The sequence below is a fragment of the Ochlerotatus camptorhynchus genome, unplaced genomic scaffold (assembly GCF_037179485.1).
Source record: "Ochlerotatus camptorhynchus isolate MF236.1 unplaced genomic scaffold, CSIRO-AGI_Acam_v1.1 ptg000353l, whole genome shotgun sequence".
NCBI lineage: Eukaryota > Metazoa > Arthropoda > Insecta > Diptera > Culicidae > Ochlerotatus > Ochlerotatus camptorhynchus.
This window is the reverse complement of record NW_027040841.1, coordinates 1,299,027-1,326,848: the sequence shown is the minus strand read 5'-3', so window position 1 is coordinate 1,326,848 and position 27,822 is coordinate 1,299,027. Positions and strand designations below refer to the sequence as shown.

Below are 27,822 nucleotides of genomic sequence, written 5' to 3'. Positions count from 1 at the left end.
TTTTCATACCCGCCAGCCTGAAAAAATTGGGTTGGGACATGTTTTTGAGGAATTTTTTTTTTTTTTAGACCATAGAGATCGGAGATAACTCCATAAGATCTGCAGGGAAATACCAAGATATGTTCAAGGAAATGACAAGAGATAGTAAGGGATATTCCAACAGAACTTCAGGGTAGTTATAATAACAGCAAATCAGGCTCTTATAACAGAATAAGCTATGCACATACAACTTAGCAATAAAATAATGAGATATGGATAGTAAATTGATATTATTGAGCTCTAGTTTTGCTATTCTCCTCTACCCGGGTTATTATTTTCTTTTATCCTATGATAAATTCATGTCGACATTGAATGTAACTGGAGCACAAAACTAATCTTCTTCTGCTGAAATTAAACGAAAAAGTAATATCCCAAATGCTTGCCATTCTTTCATTCACCAAACAAGGGATGCTAGATCCAGATAGTATATTCGCACAGCACCGGTAAAGCCATATCTTGGAATCCATTCACAAATAGATAGATGAAGAATGCCTCCTTCGCCATGATTATTAACGTTATTCTCCGATCTGCTATATTTGAATCAAGCCTCAAAAACCGATATTCATCGCAGCTCGTATAATGTTCAAATTTCGATAAAACTGCCTCCCGCACCAAAACGATGATGCCTTCAGCAGTGTATTTATTCATTATTTTTCACAGAACTCGAGAGCCATGTCGCTATTCAACCATCAGCACCACCATTACGAGAGATATCCAACACGTGTCTTATTAATAAATAGCTAAAATTTATATGGTCCCTGTACCGCACTCGCCGAGTAGAGAAGCTGCTCGCTGTTGCTGGCTGCCGGTCGTGCTGTCCTGTTTAATGGAACTGCTGTTGGACTTGCCACCGTGTTGCGCTTAGCTTTGACTTTTGTCCCCATCGCGAGCTGCTGGCTGATGCTGGACTCTTTCATACTCGTCCATTCATGGCATCCGCTCTGTATCCGCTCTCGTGTGACCATTAGCTGGTTCCGCTATGGGAATAATTTATTGATAGCAATAAAAAGCGTTATAAATAAGGAAATAGGACCCTCCGCCAGCCAGCCGGAAAGTCCGGAAAAGCGCTTGGTGAGTTGTCCCACAAGGGTCTGTTTCATAAAGTTATTACTGCGAGTTAATTGAATTGATGTTGTCCTCTCTGTTGTGAAATATAATTCCGAAGCGAGCTACGACGAGTGTTTATGCAAACTGCTTTACGATGCCTTTCTCGACAGTTGCAATCGCAGATAGAATGTCTCCCGCCAGCCAGCTGGCAGTAAGACAACCAAATTGCATGAAAGCACCACTTCTTTGGGACCGGAAGACCACGGGCATCCCCTTAATGTTTTAATTATAGTTGCTACCCTCTGAGCGTAGCAATCGGGTGCCGGTGCCGGTCCCGTTCCCGGTGGATGGAGCACTCAGTGCAAGCAATCGGATAATCCCAACTGTGGATAGTGTTTCCACGGTGTCTTGCTTGCTGTTGAATATGGTGGCAGTGTGGCACTCGTTCCTTGGTGGGTTTGTTGGCTGGCAGAAAAGAGTTTTTCCCTGGAACCATTGGGGAAGAAAATGAGCGCTCCGAGCCGTGTAGCATCTGCAAGGAAGCGCCTCTGACAAGATCCGCTTAGTGGGTGCATTCGAGTGTACGGAATGATTCTTAATTGAAATTCAAAATGCGTTTCATAATTAAATGTTTGTCGTCACCGGGAACAGTGGATTGCGGATGCGAAAGCATTAAAATGCGAAGAGGAAATGACATTTCGAAACCATTTTAAGTAATCATAATAATAATAATAATAATAATAATAATAGGATGATTGCCGAAGATTAGGACAATGGCAACCACAATAGAGCAGAAGAATAGCATTTTTCCTCTATTAGTAAATGTTTTTCTTCATCTTGCTTTAAAAAAAATAGTTTTATTTCGGAACAAACATGCACTGTTGCAAGCAATTTCAGATTTCCGATTTCATGAGCTTGAGCATGAGCATGAGCATTAACACTCCGAATACGGTGCAACGTACGGAGTACGAAGCCTCCGAAAAACGTGTAACGGCAAGTTTGCAATGGCACAACTTAGCCATTTCTTAATGAATTTAAAAAAAATTGTGGTACCTTCAGAATTCCTAGGGTTCCTAAATGATTTTGATTGCAAAAAACTTGAAAATAAAATCGTCTACTTTTTTAAAAAGCGAAAAGAGTTGTTACACGTTTTTTTGAAAGGTGTGTTTGTAGGGTTTTGCAAGTGGCGCAAGATCTGTTATTTAGATTAATGGGCAAAAATGTTCACAATTAGCCAGAATACAGTCATGGTTCCTATATATAGATCCTGGAGACAACGGAACGATCCTTGAAAAATCCGGAACATCCGTAAAAATGGTCAATCCATGATCCTGATCCTAGAACTCTGCGGTTTTTTTTTTTTGAAAACATTAGGAACTGTGATATAAACAAATATTTGGGGTCGTGACATAAACATGTACCTGGATGGCCATGGGACCGTCCTCCGGAAGATCCGGAACATCCGTAAAAGTAGTAAATCTACGATCCTGATCCTAGAGCTCCGCGTTTTTTTATAAACATTAGGAACTGTGATGTTAGAAAGAATTTGGGCTTGTGACATAAACATGAACCTGGATGTCCATAGGACCGTCCTCCGGAAGATCCGGAACATCCGTAAAAGTGATCAATCCATGAAACTGATCCTAGAGCTACGCGTTTTTTTTTTTAACATTAGGATCTGTGATATAAGAATGAATTTGGGTCATGGACCTTGATGACCATGAGATCGTCCTCCGGAAGATCCGGAACATCCGTAAAAGTGGTAAATCCACTCTCCTGATCCTAGAGCTCCCCTTTTTTCTAAACATTAGGAACTGTGATGATAGAAAGAATTTGGGCTTGTGACATAAACATGAACCTGGATGTCCATAGGACCATCCTCCGGAAGATCCGGAACATCCGTGAAAGTGGTCAATCAATGAAAATGATCCTAGAGCTCCGCAGTTTTTGAAAAAAAAACACTAAGAACTGAGATGATAGAATGAATTTCGGGTCGTGACATAAACATGGACCTTGATGGGTATGGGATCGTCCTCAGAAAGATCCGGAACATCAGTGAAAGTGGAAAATTCACGAAACTGATCCTAGAGCTCCGTGGTTTTCTTGAAAACGTTAGGAACTGCGATATTAGAATGAATTTGGGATCGTGACATAAACATGGACCCAGATGGCCATCGGACCGTCCTTCGCAAGATCCGAAAATTCCGTAAAAGTGGTCATTGTATGAAACTGACCCTAGAGCTCCACGGTTTTTTCGAAATCACTTGGAACTGTCATATATAACTTAATTTGCGGTCGTGACATAAACATGTACCTAGAAGGCCATGGGATCATCCTCCGCAAGATCTAGAACATCTTTAAAAATGGTTTAAAACTCATCCTAGAGTTCTACGGTTTTTTCGAAAGCATGTGGAACTGTGATATAAGAAAGAATTCTGGGTCATGACATAAACACGTACCGGAGACGAATCAGCCCAGGGCTGAAAGTCTCCTTAATAAAGATAAAAAAAACATGGACCTGGATGGCCATAGGACCGTCCTCCGGAAGATACGGAACATCCGTAAAAGTGATCCAGAGGTTTCTTATATCACAGTGTTTAAAAAAGAACTGCAGAGCTCTAGGATCAGTTTCACAGTATGATAAATTTACGGATGTTTCGGATCTTTTGGAGGACAGTCTCATGGCCATCCGGATCCATGTTTATGTCACGACCCTAAATTCTATCTTAAATCGCAGTTCCAAGAGTTTTCGAAAAAAAAACCACCGTTTTTTCACAGTTTCATCGATGATCCACTCTTACGGATGATCAGGATCTTCTGGAGGAAGTTCCAATGGCCATCCAGGTGCATGTTGATGTCTCGACCCTAAATTCTTTCATATATCACAGTTAGAAGTGTTTTCGACAAAACTACGGAGCTCTAGAAACAGTATCATGGATGGACAATTTTTACGGATCTTCCGGAGGACTGTCCCATGGTCATTCGGTTCCATGTTTATGTTAAGACTCTAAATTCATTCTAATATCACAGTTCCACGGTTTTTCGTTCTTGGATCAATTTTATGGCTTGCAATCGGGCTAAGGCCTTGTTGTCCTCTGTTGTCCGAAGAAGTCGTATCCACTCTACTCGATCCATGGCCAGACTTTGCCAGCCTCGTAGTCTGCGAAGGGTCCGCAGGTCGCCTTCTACTTGGTCGATCCACCTTGCCCGCTGCGCGCCTCTTCTTCTTGTTCCTGTTGGGGCGCTTTCGAGAACCATTTTCACTGCGTCGTCGTGCGACATTCTTACGACATGCCCAGCCTACCGTAGTCGCCTAATTTTTGCAATGTGAACGATGGATGGTTCTCCCAACAGCTGGTGCAATTCTTAGTTACGGTCTCGTGGCTGTAGACGACCACCGGTCTAATCAGCGTCTTTTAGATAGTCAACTTCGTGGCGAATTTTATTCGACCGGAGCGTACTCCGGAGGCCAAAGTAGGCACGATTCCCTGCCATAATGCGTCTTTTAAAATTCTCTGCTGGTATCATTTTCGACGGTCACCAGTGATCCCAAATACACGAACTCATCGACCACCTCGATTTCGTCACCGGCAATCTGAACTCGGGGTGGGAGGCTAACATTGTCTTCCCTAGAACCTCATCTTTTCATGTATTTTGTGTTTTATGCGTTGATGGCAAGTCCAATCCACCTAGCTTCAGCTTTCAGTCTGATGTACGTTTCCGCCTTCGTCTCAAAGTTCCGTGCCATGATGTCGATGTCATCGGCGAAGCCAAGAAGCTGGATGGACTTCCTGAAAATCGTGCCACTCGTGTTTATCCCTGCTTTTATGATCACACATTCTAACGCAATGTTGAATAGCAGACACGAAAGTCCATCACCTTGCCGTAACCCCCTTCGAGATTCAAAGGGACTCGAGAGTGTCCCCGATACTCGAACAACGCACATCACTCGATCCATCGTTGCCTTGACCAATCGCGTCAGTTTATCTGGAAATCCGTACTCGTGCATAATCTGCCATAGCTGATTGTAGTAGATAGAGTTAGAGTTGAATAAATAATGAGTAGAATCGAGTGAGCGTGAAGCGTGATAGTCCGTATGGAAACGGAATCTCATTGGTTAGAGAATTTTGATAGGTTAGCAGGTATAAATATGAAGTACCTAAGCTCGTTGAAGTCATATGACTGTTGAGCAGTTCAGTCGATTTGAATTCTCTCTAGTTTCGTTCGTTCGTTCGCAAGTCGAATTAGCTCCGCGTTGTGTAGTGACGCTCTCGCTGACCCAGCCATAGGTAAGAAATCGCGCGGTAACGCGAGTGCCGGTTTACCGGGAAAACAGACTCTCCCAGGAGACGGCGCGACCACCGAGCCAGCCCAGAAGAAGCAGAAGAAAACCCCATTGCCCATCCCGACAGGCGTTGCGGACCCGCAGCCGGGGCCTCCCGGAACTAAACGACCCAGACCTGAAGACAGCAGCGCCACCGTATCAGCAGCAAAAAAGCTGCTGAGCAACAATCCGTTCTCCGCCCTGCAGAACGGAGCCCAGCCGCAGTCGGACCCTGAGACGGTGCCGAAAAAAGTAAAGTTGCCACCCTTCTATGTGAAGGGCTTCCCTCCCGGGCTATGGGAGCAGCTGGATTTCTACATTAAGCAGGGCCTTCGCTGCACCATTCAACGGTGCACGGAAGGCTACAAACTGATGGTCCCGGCCGAAAAACACTTCAACGCAGTTCAGGCCCTCTTGGACAGAATGAAGCTGGAGTACTTCTCCCACGACATCGAGGCCACCAAGCCGCTGAAAGTGGTGCTGCGCGGGCTCCACGACATGGACACCACCACCTTAATGGACGAGATTAAGGCGAACGGCCTCAAGCCGGTCGAAGTCCACAAGATGACCCGCAGCAAGGCCATCAAGTATCGTGACCAGCTCTACCTGGTCCATCTGGAGAAGAACTCCACAACCGTGAAGGATCTCCAGACGACACGCACACTGTTCCACATCGTAGTGAAGTGGGAGCGGTATAAACCCACCCACCGTGGCGTCACTCAGTGCTCGAACTGCCTATTGTTCGGGCACGGCACCAGGAATTGCCGCATGGCCAGCCGCTGCATCAAATGCGGCAAAAACCACAAGATCGACAACTGCGACAGCATCGAGGAAGCCACTCCCACATGCGCCAACTGCGGTGCCGCCCACAAGGCCACGAGTAAGGCCTGTCCGAAGCGGGCCGAATACGCCGAGATCCGGAAGAAGGCCTCGTCCAACAGCCAGCCCGGTCGCAAGAAGGTTCCAGAAAACAACGCGCAGAACTTTCCTCCGTTATCACCGGTCCAATCACGGCCAATTCCAGTGTTGCCGCCGCTCCCGCTCAACCAACAGTTGGCTGCCGCTGCAGTACCCGGTCAAGCCTCCGGGCCATCGACAGATCCCCCTGCTCCGGGATTGGCCGGTACAACCGGTGAAGCTACAGACGATTCTCCGCTGTCAACGGATGAGATCGTCACACTGTTGGCCCAGGCCATCATCATCAAGCGCACCTGCGCAACAAGAACACAACAGCTCCAAGCTATCATCTCCTTTGTCGCTAATTATGGACCGTGAACCCATAAAGATCGCCAACTGGAACGCTCGCTCCGTAGGGGCGAAAAACATTGAGCTTGCAGACTTCCTCCGCAAGCACGACATCGACGTGGGCCTTCTCACCGAGACCCACCTCAAGACCGGTGACAGCTTCTGGCTGCCCGACCACAGCATTGTCCGGCTTGATCGCACCAGCTCCAGGGGGGGCGGTGTCGCGGTCATCATCAAGAAAGGCATCAAGTACTGCACCCTACCCCACTACCGCACTTCCATCATCGAGGCCGTCGGCGTTGAGGTGGAAACATCGACCGGAAACGTCCGGTTCATCGTTGTCTACTGCCCCCGGCAATGTACCGTTAGCAATGGTACAGCACAGCAGTTCAAGAACGACCTTGCCATCATAACCCACACCAATGCCCGCTTTGTAATCGGAGGGGACCTGAACGCCCGGCACGAGGCCTGGCGGAACTACCAGCAGAACCAGAACGGCCGCCTGCTATTCGACCATTCCCAGCATGGTCTCTATTCCGTCTGGTTTCCGGACGAACCAACCTTCACATCACCGACGGGCAACCCATCGACGCTGGACCTGTTCTTGGCAAACACCAGATTAGCCAAGCCGGTTGCCGTCAACGACCTGAGTTCGGACCACCAACCGGTGCTGACCGAGCTGGGCTACAACGTGGCCCCTGCACCGTGCCAGCGGAAGGACTACCATCGAGTCAACTGGGTCCAGTTTCGACGCGTGGTCGACCACCACATCGACGACAACCCACCGCTCGACACAGTGGAGGACATCGACCGGGCCCTGGAGGGTCTCCATCAAGCCATATCCGTGGCTGACGAAGAGTGCGTTCGACGAGTTCCTGTGAGGGGTAAGTTTCAAGCAATTGATTCCCACACCAAACTCTTGATTCGGCCCAGAAATGTTCGTAGACGCCAGTTTCAGCGGACTGGGGATCTGCAGCGTAAATACGAAATGGTCGATCTGAATCGGCAGATCGCTTCCAGAATGGTCTCAATCCGGAACGAGAGTTTCGGGCGGCTCGTTCAGAACCTGGACGACCGTTCCAGACCATTCTGGAAGGTTGCCAAGGTGCTGAAATCTCACCCCAAGCCCATTCCACCACTTAGAGTCAATGACGAACGGCTTATCACCAACGAAGAGAAGGCCAATGCAATTGGGGAGCACATTGCCCAGTCGCATTTGCTTGGCTCTACAATCCCAAGTCCACTCGAGAACCAGGTTGTGCAGTGCGTCCAGACGTTAGATGCCTCCCCTTGTGCCGTCCCTCCAGAAGAACGGATTACAGAGGAACAAATTTGCTCAGCGCTGAAACACAGTACGAACATGAAGGCTCCCGGGTTTGACGGAATATTCAACCTAGAGTTGAAAAATCTCAGCGCGAGGGTGCACTCGCTGCTGGCTGCCATCCTCAACAGATGCTTGGAGCTGCACTACTTTCCAAGCATCTGGAAGGTGGCAAAAATCATCCCGATCCGCAAACCTGGGAAAGACCCTTCACTACCGTCAAGCTACAGACCGATTAGCCTGCTCTCAGCGCTGAGCAAGCTGTTCGAAAAATTGATCCTCAGCCGACTAAACAAGTTTGTGGAGGAACATGACATTCTTCTTCCGGAACAGTTCGGGTTCCGCAAGGGGCATTCCACCAATCATCAGCTAGTGCGGGTGATGAATAACATCCGAAGTAACAAAGCTGTATCCAAGTCCACAGCCATGGCCTTGTTAGACGTCGAAAAGGCGTTTGACAATGTCTGGCACGACGGACTTATATACAAGCTTTGTAACTCCAACTTTCCACCATACCTTGTGAAAATCACCCGTAACTATCTCCAGCAAAGGTCGTTCAGGGTGTCGTTGAATAGTTCCCTTTCGGGACAATTTCCGATCCCAGCAGGTGTTCCGCAAGGGAGTCTGCTGGGACCACTGCCTTACAGCATCTACACGTCGGACATCCCTCCTCTAGGAGACGGTTGCGTGTTCTTTCTGTTTGCAGATGACACCGCGATAGCCGTCAAGGGTAGGATGCCTCGTGAAATTACGAACAAGCTCCAACGATGCCTTGACACCTTTACTGATTATGCCACCACGTGGAAAATCAATGCCGCCCCGGTGTGGGAATCGTGCGCTCAGACCCACAGGAACAAAATCTAGGTTGCACAGAATAGAGTGTTGAGGATGATCCTAGATCGTCCATTCGACACAAGAATAGCAGACCTCCATCAAGAGGCAGAAATTCCCAAAGTAGATTCCAAAATTGATGATATGACAACTAAATTTATTCAAAAATGCAATCTTTCTGAACATGCTTTAATAAGCAATTTGTACATAGTAGGTTAAGTGTATATAGTAGAGTAGGTTAGTTTTAAGCTGTCAATAGTAGTATTAAGTAGTTTCTCTTCAAATTCTAAAAACAAAACAAACCAATCCCACCAAGGTGGTCGACCGTGTACTAAGTCTAGGACTAATTCTGTAAAACAAATTTTGAATTTTGCCCATACCTAAAGATGAAGAAAGCAATTAAATCACTTAGTAAAAATTTATATGGTAATCGTCCAAGTTAAACTAAAATAAAGATCATTTAAACTAAAAAAAAAAAAAAACTCGTTGAAGTCATTCTTGTACCGAATTTTGGAGGTGACGGACCACCACCAGCAGCAGAAACAGCAGCAACAGAAACAGCAGCAAAATAAATTTTGGAGGTGACGGACCACCACCAGCAGCAGAAACAGCAGCAACAGAAACAGCAGCAGCAGCATATACAAATGACCCGTGGGAGCTGCATCGCTAATTCGTGTAGCCGTGACCAAGGCTGGAAACCTCGGTCCGGTCACGACACTGATCACGATCGATTGTGTCGTATGCAGATTTGAAATCGATGAACAAATGATGTGTTAGCAAGTTGTATTTGTGGCATTTCTGCAGAACCTGCCGAATCGCGAATATGCTGGTATTGCCCAAGAAATCTCTTGCAAATGGTGACAGGCGGTGGCGTATAATTTGCGAGAGTACCTTGTAAGCGGCGCTCAGCAGTGTGATCGCGCGGTAGTTGCAGCAATCCAACTTGTCGCCCTTTTTGTAGATTGGGCATACAACACCTTGCTTCACTCCTCCGGTAATATCCCCTCCTCCCAAATCTTGCCAATTACCCAGTACAGCGCTCTAGTCAGTGCTTCACCACCGTATTTTAATAGCTCACTTGATTGTTGATCTACACCAGTTGCTTTGTTGTTCTTCAGCCGACCGATCTCCTCCTCAACTTCTGGAAGATCAGGGGCCAGTAGCCTGTCGTCTTCTGCACGTGCTCCAAGGTCTGTTGCCGTGCCACCTTCGTTTTCTGCTGCATCGACGTTGAGGTGCTCGTCATAGTAATGCTTCCACCTCTAAATTTTATGGAGTGACCATTTTACGAATGTTTACAATTGTTCGCTGCCTGTTGCTCTAAGAATTTCAGTCGAAAGAATTGTCAAAAACTGTTTTGAAACGCTTTTACAAAGCTCCAATCTTCTGTAGTCAGAGTGAATATTGAATGACTACCATCCTATCTCATTGAAACACCATTGGTACTATTGATATTATTGATCTTTTCTACTTGATTGACGATGGAAATTGATTATTGCGACGAAATAACACTCTTCCTCTTTCTTATCAGATTTAATTTTTCAGCAAATTAAAGTAACTTTGCCATTTAAAAAAATGTATTAACAAATCTTTCAGAAAAGACAAACAATCCGCTGTCATACTAAATAAACATTTTTCATTCCACGCCCAAGCAACGCATTTTTCAGATTCTCAAAAACGCCAACAAAGTTCCATTCTCACTCCAGTCACAACAATGCTCCATCCATCTACGAAACCAATGACAAACGATGTTTTGGTGAGACGAGATCAATTCCAGAAATCTCCACGGCCACTGATTCCCTACAACAATCACTTCAGCATCAACTGACAACATCTCCACCCCACTTGCTCCACAGTGCAAAATTTTCCCACCACAACCCATCACATCGCATCGTGTCGTCGTAATTCGTTTCCTTTTCCGATAGTAGACCCCACTCTTCCGGCGTCTTCGTCTTCACCGTCGAAATGATACAAACATACACACACATTGATCCTCGAGTGTATTTCAACTTTCCAAATCTAGATTTATTACATTTGCTGGAGTGACGTGTGACTTCATTCTTTTGTTTTGTGCTTGCCATTCCTATCTCACCGAAAGAATACAAACCGTACACGTTGTACAGTTGATAGTATTTTTTCCCTTTTGCTCGAATTGAATGTTTCGTTTTCTTGTTGTTGAGCTTTTCTCGTCACAACCATGAGAAGATGCTTTGTCTAGACAGTAACACCATCTTGATAAATTTTACATTTGTTGTTTATGTGATAGCAAGTTCAAGGAAACGCTTTGAAAACACAGGCAACCTTGAAATTAGATTTTTCGATATCTAAGTACTGGCAACACTGCTACCTTGCATTCCCCATAGTCAAACCGGTTCAAAGTAGACTTGTGTGTTATCCTAGCTAAATGGCATTAAATGTGACAGCGCTAATGCGACGTGATGGAACCGGGAACGTTTAATGAAAATTCTTCTAAATTTTTCACATTGTTCTTCTTTTCAATGGCACCTGTTTATCTTCGTCAAGTACATAGCAGTAGCACCTTACTTTTAGATATCCTACAGTGAAGGTTAACCAATCCATGTCAGGAATAGCAAATTGCTGCATATAAATATTTGCAAAATGTTCCTCAAACTGAGTAGTTCCGGGAAACCTGTGAGAACGATGGAAACGGTGATGATGACCAGCATCTCGTAGAACTCACCACTTGTACACGGTCGATGAGATTCAACCTGAATTGCGAAAACTGCTTTTCCTCCAAATTCTCAAATCTGAGGAAAATCGACGAAAATTTTACTCAGTCTAGTATACTAATAGACTGTGTGAAACCACTCATGATTTTCCTAAAGTAAAGTTTTTCCTGGAAATTCTACGGATAAAGTTTTTGCGAATTTGAGTGAACGAAACTCAAATTTGAGTTGGTTGGATCGGCCGTGTAGTCAATGATGAGATGCAAACAGACTCCCACGTCGTCGTCACCGTTGTCATCCAATATCCTATGTGATGGTGACCGCGTTCCACTCCTGCAGGAAGACCGAACCGAAGCGACGACATCTAGTCCGTTATTTCGGAAACATTTCGCACGTAGCCAGCCACACTCTCGCATCACTGATGAATGGCAAACTTCTTGAGTTGACCCTTAATTAAATGGAATTTGCTTCATAAATATTCTTCTCATTCTCGTGTGTACACACATACCTACGCATTGCTTGGAGCTATGCTAGCTATGAAACGTCTGCCGGTGTCTTGGAAGCTGGCGCCAATATTTCTCTATCGGAATAGAGAGTGTCGCCGGGGCCCGGAATGGAGTCTAGTGGTCAGAACTAGGACCACAATAATGGAAGCACGGACGACGACGACGACGACGACGGTGGTGATGATGACGACAGTGAATGTTCATCAAGCATAATGGAGTGCGGCCAGCAGCGAAGTTGAACGCATTCGAACGTCGTCGAATTCTGATGGCCGGGGTGTCAACCAGAGAACGCACTTTCCCATTCTGGCGACCGAAGTTCTCTTCCGGTGCACGTTTGGGCAGTAAAGTGCTTCGTATTTGTGCTTAATATGCCTAATGAACTTCATCTGTGAGGTTATGAATGCGGTACTTTGCAAGATGAAGTGGTTTTGCTGTGATATAAAGAATATGAAATGTAGGTATTTGACATCAATCTTTCATGGCTCGAATTATGGATAAATTGGCAATGCCTTCTAATGTCTAAGGGACAACTCTGCTAGAATAAACTATGCAATAATTTTATTGTTTTGTGTAATTATCATAATTAAAGAGTCAAATATAGCTTATGATCACTTGTGGACCTTGTTTATTGAAAGCTTTTGGTTATTATTATTTAGTATTTTGACGTTTCGATTCTAAGGGATTTGACGTTTCGGTTCAGGGGCATTGGCGTAGCTACACACTTAAAAATAACTAATTTTACACGAGACGTTATCCATCTTTGACGTAAATTATGGAACGTAAACAAACATGTCATGTAAAATTAAATGTTCCCAAACCGAAACATACGCAACTCGACGACAAGTACGATTGATTGAATTTATTTTCTCGTTTCTTTCAACAGATTCTTATGTCATTTTGGCCGCTTGCATGTGTCGGTCACAGGACACGGAAATTTACATTACTTTTTGGTAGTGTGTAATGGGGGTGCCAAGGGGGCCAGGCCCCCTCCAGAATTATACAGGCCCCCTCCCAGGAATTTTGGGTGTTTTTTATACACCGTTATTTTGTCAAGCAATTTCGAGGTAACTTTTTATGTTTATAGATTTTTATGAATGTTTACTTTTCTTACTGTTCTAGACTAGAAGAAACATTGTCGATAATTTATATTATATCGATATTTAATCGATAGCATAATAAGACGTCTTCAGGCTCTTTCAATTGGCCAAGAGTTCAGGGAATTTTCTTTAACCCCAGGGAAATTCGTAAAACTTCAAGGACTTCATAGAAGTTCAGGGAACATCGTAGAAATTAACAAAACTACACACCAAAAAATTATGAATTTTAATGGAGATGTAAATATCCATGCATGCTAAAATTGAAGCATGTTAACTTCCTTTTTACGTAAACTAGCAACTTGCAAAAAATATTGCTTACAAAGATGGATGGTTGCATACAATATTTAGAATATTCCATGAAATGACTCGTAAATTTACACGATCTGTAATGTGAATTTGTATAGTATGTGACGCTCCATTTATGTGCATCATAGTGACAGAAATTTACACTACTTTTTCGAACTGTTTAGAAACTTAATAGATCTTCAGAAAAATTCGTAGAAACTCAGGGCGCTTTGGAAAAGTTCAAAAAAGTGCGTAGAAGTGGGAACTCTATTTAAGTGTTGGGATCTGATAACACTAGTTTACAAAACAACATAAAAAGTGTGAACTTTAGTGGTTGACCAACGTTTCTAATGCAAAATCCTACGCTGAGTTCAATGCCGTGGTCAGAAAAATTAAAGTAGAGCCAAATTTTGATTTTTTGAATTTTGGACAAAAGTACGATTACTAAAATGTCAATATCTTTGAAACTAGTGCATCAATTTTGAATGTTTTTCTATAAAATGAAGCTAAATAAATTTGCTATCGTTCACTAGCATATTATGTCTTGATCAAAAATTGAAGTCATTTAAAAATTTACAGCATTTTTTTTAATTTTTCCTGCGAATTTTCCATAAAAATCTTGTTTTAATCAACATTTTTAATGGGATTTAAAGATTCAAAAAATCATTCCATAATTTATTCTTAAAGTCCATTAAAAACTGGAGAAAATGAGAAATCGGTTGGAAATTGTCGAAGTTATGAATTTTTTTGTAAAATCATGGAAATTGAATGTTCCAAGATTGGCCGTTGTCCCGCTCCTAGGTTCATGCACCACTTCCAGTAAGCCTTTCTGCGGACGTGTACGCATACGGTGCATTTCACTAACACTACCAGCTGTCACGCAAAATTAAATGGGATATTTTCAACAATATAATTTACGCTAGTGTTTGTGAGACCGCTCGGCGAGAACCTAAAGCAACCAACTCAATTTGACAGCTTTCTTTCTTTAACATTGCTTAACGATGTATACGACAAAACGTGAATTCAAGTGTAAAAATGATCCTCAAAAGTTTTGTTACGCGTGTGGCAACTATATATTTACAAAATCGGTCAATTTCACTGCTTCGTTGCAAACTGCATACAGGCTTTATTTTAAAATTGATCCTGGAGACTTTGACGAACCGTGGATTCCAAAAGTATTATGTAGTTCGTGCAAAACGTGCTTGGCTAGGTGGATGTCAGGCGCAAGGTAAATTGATTTTTTGAATAAATTTCATATAAACAATTTATGTACAGCATGGTAGTGCTTTGTTCTTTCCTGATCGACATTATCTTACTTCATCTATTTTTGATAAGTGTTAATGTCTTACTTACTAACTCACTTATTTGTTATCTGTCAGTCGCTATTTGTCCTTTGACATGCCCACGATATGGCGCCGACTGTTTTGTCATGCAACGGATTGTTATTTCTGCTTGACAAAAGTTAAGCAACAAGGACGTCACAAAACAGTTGAGTATCCACAAGTGGCTTCTATGACAAAACCTGTTCCACATTCAAGTTCTGTCCCGTATCCTGTTTATCCAAAGCGGAAACGAGCGCCCTCTGTTGAATCGACCGTTACAAAAAGTGAGGAGGAATTCAAGGAGGAATGCGAGGAAGACTTCGAGGTGGAATTGGAAAGAAACCCAAAACTGTTTACACAATCCGAATTTAATGATTTGGTGCGAGATCTCGACTTATCAAAGGAGAAATCCGAATTGCTGGCATCACGCTTGAAAGAACACAACATGCTGAGCAAGGAGGTCAAAATTTCTTGTCACAGGAATCGTCACAAGAAATTTGACAAATATTATTCTACAAAGGACAAGGCATGTTTTTGCCATGACGTAAACGGCTTGTTTGAAGAGTTTGTTGAGCCATATGATCCAGCTGAATGGCGTTTATTCATCGATAGCAGCAAGTTGAGCTTGAAAGCCGTTTTACTGCATCAAGGGAATGAGAAACCTTCTATTCCATTAGCTCATGCCGTTAATATGAAGGAAACGTATGAATCAATGGCTCTATTGCTCAATTTGATAAATTACAATCAACACAATTGGAAAATTTGTTCCGATCTTAAAGTGGTTGCCATGTTGACTGGATTGCAACAGAAATATATGTGTTTTTTGTGTAAATGGGACAGTCGAGCTCGTAAGGAACACTACGTCCGAAAAGATTGTCCTAAACGGGATAATTTCACAATTGGTAAAGACAACGTTAAAAATGATCCTCTTGTGGTAAAAGAACGCATAATACTTCCACCACTACATATAAAACTTGGGCTATTAAAAAATTTCGTCAAAGCGTTGCAAAAAGAAGAGCCGGCATTCCAGTACTTGAAATCAGTATTTCCAAATTTATATGACGCAAAGATAAAGGAAGGTGTATTTGTTGGCCCACAGATCAAAAAACTGCTCAATGATTCCGCATTCAATACAATTTTGACACCAGATGAGGAAGAAGCGTGGAAATCGTTCCAGCGTGTTGTCACAACCTTTTTAGGAAATTTCAGAAGCCCAGATTATGAGGAAGCCGTCGATGAATTGTTAAAAAATTATGAGAAAATATGTATAAATCAAAAATATTGTGTTTGTTACATATAATTAATTTCAAATCCTTTTATTTCACTGAACACAGGTGTGAATATGTCTTTGAAGATACATTTCCTACATTCTCACATGGATTTTTTCCCGGAAAATCTTGGTGACGAGAGTGATGAGCACGGCGAACGTTTTCACCAACAAATGAAGATGATGGAACGTCGTTACCAAGGGTTTTGGGATGAAGCAATGATGGGTGACTATTGTTGGTTTCTGATTCGAGAAACAAGTTCAAAACATCGAAGACAAAGTCATTCGATTCTCAATCATTTTTAATAAAACCTAAATAAATTTCTTTTGTATCAACTCGGTTTTAAATCCTGATATGCCTTAATCAAATTGATATGTAGAGAAAAGAATCTCCCATGAAAACTTTACATGCGATTTGGATGCTTACAACGACACCTAGAAAAGGAACTCTAAAGCTGTTGTATTTCAGCAACATTTTTAAGTGTTTTACAAAAATGCTCATAACTTCGACAATTTCCAACCGATTTCATCCATTAAAGGCTCATTTTCTCCGGTTTTGAATGGACTTTAAGAATAAATTATGGAATGATTTTTTGAATCTTTTAATCCCATTAAAAATGTTGATTAAAACAAGATTTTTATGGAAAATTCGCAGGAAAAATAAAAAAAATGCTGTAATTTTTTAAATGACTTCAAAATTAAATTTTTAATTAAGACATAATATGCTAGTGAACGATAGCTAATTTATTCAGCTTCATTTTCATAGAAAAAGATTTAAAATTGGTGCACTAGTTCCAAAGATATTGACATTTTAGTAATCGTACTTTTGTCAAAAATTCAAAAAATCAAAATTTTTGTATATCTCAAAAATGGCTCTACTTTAATTTTTTCTGACCACGGCATTGATTTCAGCGTAGGATTTTGTATTGGAAATGATCATCACCTTACCGAGTTCAAAAATGCTGTAAACAAGTGTAATGTGATAATTATTTAATTTCAGGGAATCTCATTATTGTTCGGGGATCTTCATATTTTTTCTCATGAGCTTGGAATAGTTCAGGGGATTACGTACAAGTTCAAGAAATTCTACGTTCCCTTTGCTGAAAATCAACGAGAAACGTAATTTTTCTAAAAAAATATTTCAGCCAGCTTCTAAGATCTTCAGGGATCCTCGCTTCAGTTTAAGGAACAACGTTGCAGTTTGTCAGAGATCTAATTAATATTTGTAGATGGGGGTCTTTTTAGAAGTAATCCTAGAATTAAGAGAAATGAAAATAATATATAGAATTTGGCATACATTCAGGGAACTTCGTAGAAGTTTAAATTTTTATGTAAAGCTTTAGAGAGTTTTGAAGATGTTGAGGGAACGTTACATAGGTTACAGGATATTCTTTCAGACATCCTTCCTCTCCAGATATCCAGATAGACGAAGATATTAGTAAAGTTCTTCTGATACTTTTTCAAGACTTCTGGTTGATCAAGTTCTGCAGATCTCCAACTGTTTGAAAATACAAATGAAGTCTCTCATATATTCTTTTAAGACTGCAGGTTGATCAGAAAGTATTCAAAAGTACTCCAGCTAAAATAAACTTATTGAATCTTGAATGGTGAATCTAGATTTCATGGACATGTTACACACCAAAATTTAGATTCTAGTTCCAGCAAAACTAATTGCTGAACTGGTTCCAGGAAAACCACAATTCCACCGACCATCCAGCAATATGAAATAATTTGCTGGACACTCAGTAAGATGTATTAAATCTGTCAAATGAGACGTCAGTGCTTGAAAACTCAATTTCTCCAGTCGAATGTTTGATTCCTGACTACAATATTCGCAGCAAATTTGCTACATTGTAGCATTATTTTTCTCATGTAAATTATGTTTTCTGATACACCAACAAGTAAGTGCAACATTTTTAACGTTGAATCGTATAAAATATATTTTTTTCACAATGCTTGCAGCTCGAAACAAAATCGCAACATGACCAGATCAGGGACGCCGTTACCTATTGTATAGAAACTATTAACATAATTTGTGTTCCAAAAACTTACATGATACCAAACATAACTACCTTAGATTAAATAAAGATATTTAGAATGATTGTAGCACACATTGAATTCCAAACGATAAAAAATCGTCCTTTCCGCTGTAAAATAATTGCTCCTCCTAATCAGCAATGGGCTGTCACTTTATTGACAGACCATTTTACTGGTCATCTAGAAAATTATTTTGCTGGAAGGATTGCTGAACTTCGAGCTCGGAAAAATCCAGCACAATAATGTTGCTGGTTTGCGGCAACAAAATGTGGTGGCTTTGCTTGCTATTGTGAGTGTGTTGATGAGTGAGCCCAACAGCGTCCGTTTAATGTTGCCTGCTTTGATTGTAACTCACACAGTCGCGCCTGCCGAGACGAACTTGGAATGCGTAGGCATTATTTTCATTTTCTTCTGTCGTTTCGCTTTTCTCATGATTGTACTGCAGAAGTCTTCACTGTTTTCGTTGTGCTTTTCATCATCAGCAGCGAGTGTAACGTTTTGCTTGTGAGCAGCGACCATTACTGGTGATTGATGTTTTCCATGGCTCTACCTCTCACTGCGTGACAAAACGTTCTGTCAGCGAAAGTCGGTTGATGCGTAGACGAGTGTCACGTGAGTGTCATGATATTTTGTATCACTGGTGGTGTGTAGTATATTTTCTATAGGGAACACTGATTTAGCAATTTTTTCAAGAATTAGCACGATATAGTGTGTATGGATTAGAACATTGAACATTGATAATATAAAAAAAAAATTAAAAATAACGAAAAAGCTCTTATCCGTTTACATGACGAGTAAATAATAAATTGGCACCTAATGGGTTCAACCAAAACTAACTAAATTAAAAAAAAAAATAATAAAATAACCCAATAAGCATTTGTAGAAAGAAATTAAAATATTATCTAGCTTCAAACAGGGGCACAATCATACAAGTTAAGAGTTCATTCCTTTCGATTGGAATGAAAGCTAAATTAGGGACTTCAATCTTGATTTTATATCAAACTTCGTGATTTTTAAAGTTAGCTAGTCCAAAGATTGATGGACTCCGTACTAAGGAAACACCTGGGTATTAGATGTTTCGTTTATATGGATGATATCATCATCTTCTCCCCTTCTTTAGAGACTCATCTTCAAGACATTTCTAAGGTTCTGCAAACTCTCAAAGGAGCCAACCTAAAAGTGCAATGTGATAAATCGGAATTTCTCCGCAAGAAAGTTTAGTTCCTTGGTCACGTTGTGACAACGGAGGGAGTAAAACCGAACCCTCATAAGGTAGAGGCAGTTTTGAACTGGCCCTTGCCGAAAACTCCGAAAGAACTAAAATCCTTTTTGGGAACCGTAAGTTATTATCGACGGTTTATCCCAGGTTTTGCCAACATTGCCAAACCACTCACTACACAGTTGAGAGGAAAAAACAAAACAATCGATTACAATTCCGTAGAATTTCAAAACGCCTTTACAAATTTAAAACAAATCATGTCTTCGGATTTGTTACTAGCTTACCCCGATTTCGATAAACCCTTCCTTCTAACAACAGATGCCTCCAATATTGCTATTGGAGCGGTTTTGGCACAATTAGTAGATGGAAAGGAAAGGCCAATAGCCTACCTATCTCGGACGCTTTCTAAAGCCGAGCAAAATTATTCTGCCACGGCTAAAGAACTATTGGCTATTTACTTTGCAGCTAGAAGGTTCAGACCATATTTATATGGAAGACCTTTTACAATATATACGGACCATGAGCCCTTGACGAAGGAGCTTAAGTTGACTGACGCTACAGGAAGAGTTACACGTCAGCGACTCTACCTAGAACAATATGACTTTAAAATTGTATATAAGAAGGGAAAGCAGAATGTTGTGGCGGGTGGACTTTCTAGAATCCCACCCGCTGAAATCAATTTACAAGAACTATCGAATGAATGTCATCCTAATAATGAAATATAGGGTTACGGTATGTAATGTGGGTCTAGTCCTTTCATTCGGCCTATCACGCAAATAAATAATTAATTAAGGAATATTACACAAAAAATAAGGAAAATATTGATCACTGATGGTTGATAAATGTGTACCACACACAAATCAATTTATATCACAACATTTCAATACATTTTCAGCTCTCGTAAGTAATAAAACTGGTTGAGAATATCACAATGTTCGGAGTTTTTAGCCGCCATGACTTATAAGGTTAAGATGGGAAGGTTGACTGACGATCATCAAATGGCCTGATTATGGCATTTATTGATTGGAATTACCTGATAATACACACTAGACGTAAAACTTACAGTTGCTGTTTGAATATTTTATGTTTATTTTAATTGTTTAACAACGTTTTCACAAGTAAAACATGGACCCAACTTTAGGGACACATTTCTTTTCTATGTTCCTAACTATGGCCCATGAAATTCATTTGACAGCATATAGCAATAAGAGTAACGTCAACAATGTTGTTTTGCATTTGGATGATAAGGAACGAACAGGAAGGGAGATTTTTTCTGCCAAACCTGTATAATGAACATCACAATGTTCTGATTTAGATATTCTGCGGTCAAAAGACGATAAGCGAAATTTTTAATTTTTAATTTTTAAATTGAGTGATTTAATGTAGTTTTCGTAAAATTTTCTCTAAGAAATGTTTTGAGGAATGAAGAGCATTAAGTTAACAGTGATAGTGATAAAAAAAAATACATCAGAAAACGTTACCAAGAGCGTTTTTTTGAGGATCAAACAAGATAGGACGAAGTTGCATCCATAAATAGACCCAATTTGGGGACAATAGACCCATATTACATACATTTCCCTCGTGAGTTATTGTCTTAAAAAAAGTAAGTTTTTCAACTTTTCGTGGTTTCTGATAGCAAACGACATGATAAGCATATCTAAGCATACCATTTAGCAGTAGAATATCGTTTGCAGGTAAATTCATTGATGAGTTATGATTAAAAACGTAATCGATGGCTGCATATTAGACCGAGGTTAGGGACGTATACCCTACGGTTCGGAAATTGTCAACAAATTTCAAAATCAGCTTGTAATCAGGATTACTTCAGACAAAAGGAAAAGTCCACACATTATGTGTAAAATTTTTCCGGGTCAAATACGGCATGTATTCCACAAAGAAAGACTTTCAGATGATGAACTTAAAGAAATTTTAAAGAAATATTTGGATCCTACCTCCAGTAACTGCATATTCACTCCGGTGGAGATTATACGCAGTTGCGATAAAATTATTAAAGCAAATTATAGCAAAAATTTAAAGGTACAATATTCTAATATTCTTCTACCAGATCTAATTTCAGGTGCGGACCAGCAAGAATTTATATCTAAGCATCATTACTTTAACCACAGAAATTATCAGCTGACATATGAGGAAATTAGGAAGTGCGCTTACTTTCCTGGTATGCTTGGCAAGGTTAAAGCATTTATCAAAAATGGTCAAGACTGTAAATTCGCCAAATACGAGCGAAAACCATTTATTAAAATACCTATCGCTCGAAGGATTTACGAGAAACCTTTCGAAAACGTTTTCATTGACGTCTATGTCAAGGAGCGACACAAATTCCTCACTCTCGTAGATTCTGTTTCCAAATTCGCACAAATATTTCAAATCGAAAATGAGACAACAGAAATACTTCAAGAAACACTGATCGAGTATTTCAAAATCTTCGGGTTGCCGAAAATGATCACCTGTGATCAAGCGGCGGGATTTCGAAATGCTCGATTTAGAGCCTTTCTAGAGACGCAAGGGATCGCATTGCATTTTGCTAGTGACAGAAGAGAAATCTACCTAGCAAACCGCAGCAAAGTTGAAAACCTGACCCTCTATGAAAGACTCGCACTGGTTACTGCGCTTTACAACGACTCAAAGCACAGTACGACGGACTTGAAGCCTCGCGAAATTATTTCGGAACAAGCGATTCATTAAATCTAGCTGAAATTAATCTCGCGAAACAAATCAACATACAGACTGCACGGGACAACATCAGCCGATTTGCATCGAAAAATACAGAGACGCCTTTAGAAAATAGACAATATAAAAATATTGAAAAGACTAAAGTATTGGTTAAAGGAAAGGCAAAACCACACCCTTACGGAAATCGATACAGACTAATAGACGTAAAGGAACAAAACGAAAAAAAAACAGTAACTGACGACCAAAGCATAAAAATCCATAAGACTAGTATCAAACACTCTGACTGACGCAAAGTTGACCTTTCAGGCTATGTCTGCTGGCAACAAGGACACACGCGGACATACGGATACACAACGTGGAGAAAAACCCGGTGGTAATCATCCCGATAGGAATAGCTAAAATCAGCAGCAGTAATTTGAGAATTGGACATCATATAAACCTTAATTCACTTGCAGAGACAATGAAAAATCTAGACTCAATAATCGAAAACCAAATTTCTAAACAACAAATGTTAAGTCCAATATTAAAAGTAAAGTCAGAAAAACTCCATTCAATGTACAATAAATTTAAACCCTCTAGACAAAAGCGATGGGAAAGTTTAGGTCGCGCTTGGAAATATGTATCAGGCAGCCCGGATGCTGACGATCTAAATATTATTAACGGTACAATTAATTCTCTTATTGATCAGAACAACAGACAAGTTAAAATATTTTTTTTTTTCCCTTTGGTTTGTTTTTTTTCCGTCGATCTTGTTTTCCGTGCTGAGCACCAATGCTACCGACATGCCAGGAAGGCAGCTCCCACACCTGGACCCTACCTATCAACCCATCAACTCATGAACCGGGGACCAACGGCTTTACTTCCCATCCGAAGGAAGGCGTGATGCCTCAGAACATCCCGGTGGTGCCGACTGGGATTGAACCCAGGCCTGCTGGGGTGAGAGGTAATCACGCTTACCACTACACCACCGGCGCCGTTAAGTTAAAATAAATAGCATACTGGAAACTAGAATGAGAAATAGCACAGAATCAATCAATACTTTCGTTAAATTTCATGATAGATTTCAAAATAAAACCATTGACGGTTTTGAGTCAGTTAATTTGATATTTCATTTAGATGAGTTAATCGATCAGTTAGGACTAATAGAAGAAGCGATCACACTAGCCCGACGCAATATCCCCAGCAGCCGCATCATTTCACCAGAAAGGATAACCATAGCCCAGGAATTCCTCAGCAACAGTGGTCTTGGAACGGGTGCAGTCGACAACACATTAGGGTAACTGATGATGGTTGGACCTATTTAGGCCGGTTTCACACGACGTCAACATTCATGTCGTATTTTTTTTTATGAATTCAACATATAATTATGAAAAAAGCGTGATTAGGGGAAAGATCTACCTTTCTTGTTTCTAATAATAACATTAAAAGTTAAATATTATGAACAAATGATTTAATAAAACGTTTTTATTCAACAAAGAATTATGATGTTGGTTGGACCTAAAAAATGATGATGGTTGGACCTATTTTTGCAAATGCTAGTTTAGCCCATATTTGTTCAAAAACTTTGTTTAGAACTTATTGGTATCATGAAAAAACTCTTATTATACAGTTTTTATGAATTTGCTATTAAAAAAACAAGAAATTTGGGTTTAACTTCGTTTTTAAAAAATGTTCACTTTCCACGCATTAGCTATTCATCAGGGCTTATTTTCTAGGGAATCATTGACCCGATTTGGAAATTTTTAACGTCAAACTATAGGTATTGTGGTCCCATTGAAAGCTATCGAATATTTTGGAATCGGTCAACTGGTTCCGGAGATATGGCCGGAACAAGTTCCAGGGTATATGGAACATGGACCTAATTTTGACATGGAAGGAATAAAACCTATCATGCGACACTTTACATTACTTCCAAATTCGATAACAAGATCAATAACAAAATGGAGTGCCTTGGACCACATTGGCCACTTCCGGGCCTGTTCTGGGTGCCCCCGGGGAATTTAGGGCCTTAAAATGACAGAATATCAGAACTTAATTCCGGTTTTATAGTTTTTTTTTTCTAGAAGGAGTTTTTTTTCGGAAATAAGTTTCAGTTAGCAATTTTTAGTTTGTTAACATTTTATTTCAAGTTAATTCACACACAGAAGGTGTGTGTGAAGTGCTTAATGTAAATTCATATTAACAAGTTCTTTCGGTGCTTCCGTGGTAGTTCGGAAATCGGTGGTTACCCTTTCAACCAACCTGACGATAGAATTCCTCCTTTAAATTTACGCCAAACTAGTGACGCAAGGTCTTTAGCAGCTTCCAAGATCTTTTTGGCCGTCTTGGGACTGCCAGAAGCAGCGCACATACAAACCCAATCCGCTAGCTGGTTCTCCAAATCAACACTCAACACTATTTCCCTTCCATATTTCTTGCCGTGGCTTCCTTTAATTTTTGTGTCGTTTTCGGAATATTGTACCTTTTCTGTGCCTGATACGCGGTAAGTGATTTATTTCTTACTAAAAGAAAATCCTCTTGAAGGTTTTCGACCGTATAACTCTTTTCTTTAGCCATTTTTTCAATCGAAGAAACTGATCACTCGGCCAAAACGAAATCGAGTTTCAAATCAGCTGCGCATGAAGGATGTAAACAAACTGAAGTGCACCTAGCGGCCGTTTTAGGAAACATATAGGTCCAACAATCATCATGCGTAGGTCCAACCACAGACAAACAGACGTAACTCTTCATTGTGTATCTTCGTTCAAGCATTTAACGGTTGATTAGAATATTATCAGTTTCGCGAACTACTCGCCGCAGCGCTGGCATCGGATCACTTTGACGTTTCTATACATTCTATAGAACTTTTATGCAATATTGTTTGCAAGTTAGCGAGCATGCTAGTTTTCCGCGAGAAGCCCGAGAGATGTCGTTACTGAGATCCTATGTATTGAGATACTATGTTTTCAAGAACAACTTTTTCAAAGAGTTACGTCTGTTTGTCTGTGGTCCAACCATGATCATATTTAGTTATTCGAATTTCGTCAATTATTCAAACATTTTAGTGAAACCAATGGATAAATGGCGTACTAACGTGCTGTTTACACCTTAAAGCAGTATTTTACTGCACGAAAATAAAAATAAATGTGAAAAATATTCCCTTTTTGTATGTTTGAAAGTAAGGCATGATGACGAGCTATTGCGTGAAAAGTGATCTGTTTTGAAAACACATTGAAACTCAATTGTTTTGAAGTTTTTTCAATAAAAAAATCCATGCAAATTGAAGAAAAAGAGTTTTTTATGATAGTAAAGTGATCTTTGAAAATAAAAACTAAGCGAAGATTGACTAAACTAGCGATTGGAAAATAGGTCCAACCATCATCAGTTTTTGGATAGGTCCAACCAGAATCAATAACCCTAGATATATCCAGCGCCTACGTACTGTTTGGTAAGGAAGAAATTATTTACACGCTCAAAATTCCACGAGTCAAAGATGTGGAATATCACTTAAACTACATAGAACCAGTAATTTCCAACAACCATCGAATCCACTTAACGGCGAAATACTACGTGAAAGGACTTAATTCCTTTTTAACCAACACTCCGTGTAAACGGCATCGAAATCAATATATCTGCACGAATTCACAACTAGAACCGTTGGGAAAATGCGTTCAACAGTTGGTTGATGGCGAATCAGCTCAATGTCCTATGGAGAAAGTATATGGACAAAATTTCACAAAGCGAATAGAAGATGCAAACATATTGGTGAGTGCTAACAACGTCACCCTAACATCAAACTGTTCAAGGCAAGTAAGAGAGCTACGAGGATCATACCTTATCCAGTTCTCTGGCTGTACCATCAAGTTGAACGACGAGGAATACACCAACAACAACACCGACGTATTACAGAAAACTTATCTTCCAACGACAGGACTAACGGTAACTCCTTCAAAAATCATAAACAAGATGCCTTTACAGTACTTACAGGAAATCAATCTGGAGCACCGGAGTCATATAGAGCATCTGAATATGACTACGGACAACATACACTGGCAACTACATCTGGTTAGCTGGCTCTCATTTGGAACATTATCAACCCTAATACTAGTGCTCCTAGCAGTATTAGTTACAAAGACAGTTCTTTCATTCTTACCATGCAAATCGACGCCCTTCTGGATACCAAGACGAACCAACACGGGAACCATCAGCACGGAGAGACCTACAGGACCAGGGATTTCAGGACTAACGCAGGACAACGACACACACCACCACATCAGGCAACCAAGATTCATCCCGCAGGAGCCAAGGATCGTGAAAGTCGGCGACGACTTTCCAGTAGAGGGGGAATCGTCAGGAAAATACTGATAGGTGGATTGACCAATCAGGCAGTAAGGTTGGTTGGCGCGAAAACGTGGCGCATCACGCCACGTAGCTCCACCAATAGGAGACAGGTAACATAATTTTGTAATGTAAGCATATTTAGTCTTTAAAACGGTAGAGCACACGAGGCTCTACCTCTTTTTCATCATAAATGTGTAACGTGTAAGATCGGTAATAAATAGTGTTAGCATTAAAAGTTCTTTTTAAAAAGTGAACTACGAAGAGATCCAAGAAAGATCCCTTAACTTATAATTTTCTTTTTTCATCAAACATTAGAAGCTGGAAAGCATGTGGGTTTGGAATCTCAAAACAATTATTATTAAAACTTTCAAAATTTTGAGGATTGTTCATTGGCATATATTTTGAACTATTTCCTATATCCTAAATGTATTTATTCTATATGCACAATACGATAATTCAAAGCCCGAAATTTTTAAAATTGAGGGGGTTAGAAGGAAAGGGGTGTAAGTGATTCTGATCGATTCTCTTTATCGACTTTCTCTTTCGTGCAAACACATTTTTCGATTCGTGTGCCATTCTGGATATAAACGTATAGGCATGGTATGACTGCTATATCCACCCTATTGCATGCAACTTTCACAACCGATGAGAGCGACTCAAAATTGAGTCGAAATTGACTCAAAATTGCATAAAGTGGAGTTACTCAAAGACGGAATAAAACTGGCATCGATTTTCTTGCACGGCCAATCAGAACGACTCAGCGACTGAATTCAATTGACTCAGAGCATTTTCTTTCCATACAAAAGATACTCATATTTCGGAAAACCTACAGTAATTCGTTAATCGATCTGATTAGCAGTGTGATATCCAAGCCGATTTTTAGGGAAAATCGAGGAAAGTTCATCGCATCCACTGAGTACCCACAATTTTGAGTCGAATTCGACTCAGTTACTATTGTACCTTATTGGGCGTGTAGCCAACTTTTCATATGCTATGAAAAACTTATAAATTAACTCATTTTTTACCCATTTTTTACCCAATTTCTTTATATTCAATAACCAACTGTTTATCCTTTCTTTCATGCAATATATCGATTAACCTGCACGGCCGTTGCATTCACCTCAAATTTGTTTATCAATTTATTCAAATTCACTAAAAAGCTGAGCATTGATAGACTGAGTAAATACTCCTCAAAAATCTACTCGAATATGAAGAAAATAGATTGAAATTTTAATCAGTCCATGAATGTGCTCTTAGACTGAGTAATATTTTCTCGAGTTTCTTCATAATCACGTAGTTATTTGAGGAATAGCGATGTATGTATGAATTCAAGCTGAACATTGCATTAGGTCCTAAATAACATTGACAGATTCTCTTCATCGACTTTCTCTTTTTATTCCAACGGCCATGTAAAGAGATTTTCATTTCAATCAGCACACAGATTGATAAAAAAGCATTTATCCAGCATCTAATATAATAAACACAACAAGAAACGGATATGTTCTCAAGTTATTAACGAAAGAGAAAGTTGACGAAGAGAATGTTACTTAGCACCTAAGGAGCGATTTTCAGAAGTTTTAGACC

At 40.5% G+C, this 27,822-nt stretch overlaps 1 protein-coding gene across 1 annotated transcript; it reads left to right on the top strand.

Moving 5' to 3' along the window:
• The first annotated feature begins 1,273 nt into the window (after positions 1-1,273).
• LOC135709182 (uncharacterized) lies at positions 1,274-26,262 on the top strand. The gene is made up of 3 exons (XM_065231405.1): positions 1,274-1,297; positions 23,010-23,188; positions 25,314-26,262. The coding sequence occupies exons 1-3, from the start codon at positions 1,274-1,276 to the stop codon at positions 26,260-26,262; spliced, it is 1,152 nt and encodes a 383-aa protein (XP_065087477.1).
• The last annotated feature ends 1,560 nt before the right edge of the window (positions 26,263-27,822 follow it).

Excerpts from the sequence above, each read along its gene's own strand:
- LOC135709182 (XM_065231405.1), top strand. The coding sequence starts at position 1,274 with ATGTCTCCCGCCAGCCAGCTGGCA. Across the intron at positions 1,298-23,009 it reads CTCCCGCCAGCCAGCTGGCA|TCAGTTAATTTGATATTTCA; the intron begins GTAAGACAACCA and ends GACGGTTTTGAG. Across the intron at positions 23,189-25,313 it reads ACGGGTGCAGTCGACAACAC|CCTAGATATATCCAGCGCCT; the intron begins ATTAGGGTAACT and ends AGAATCAATAAC.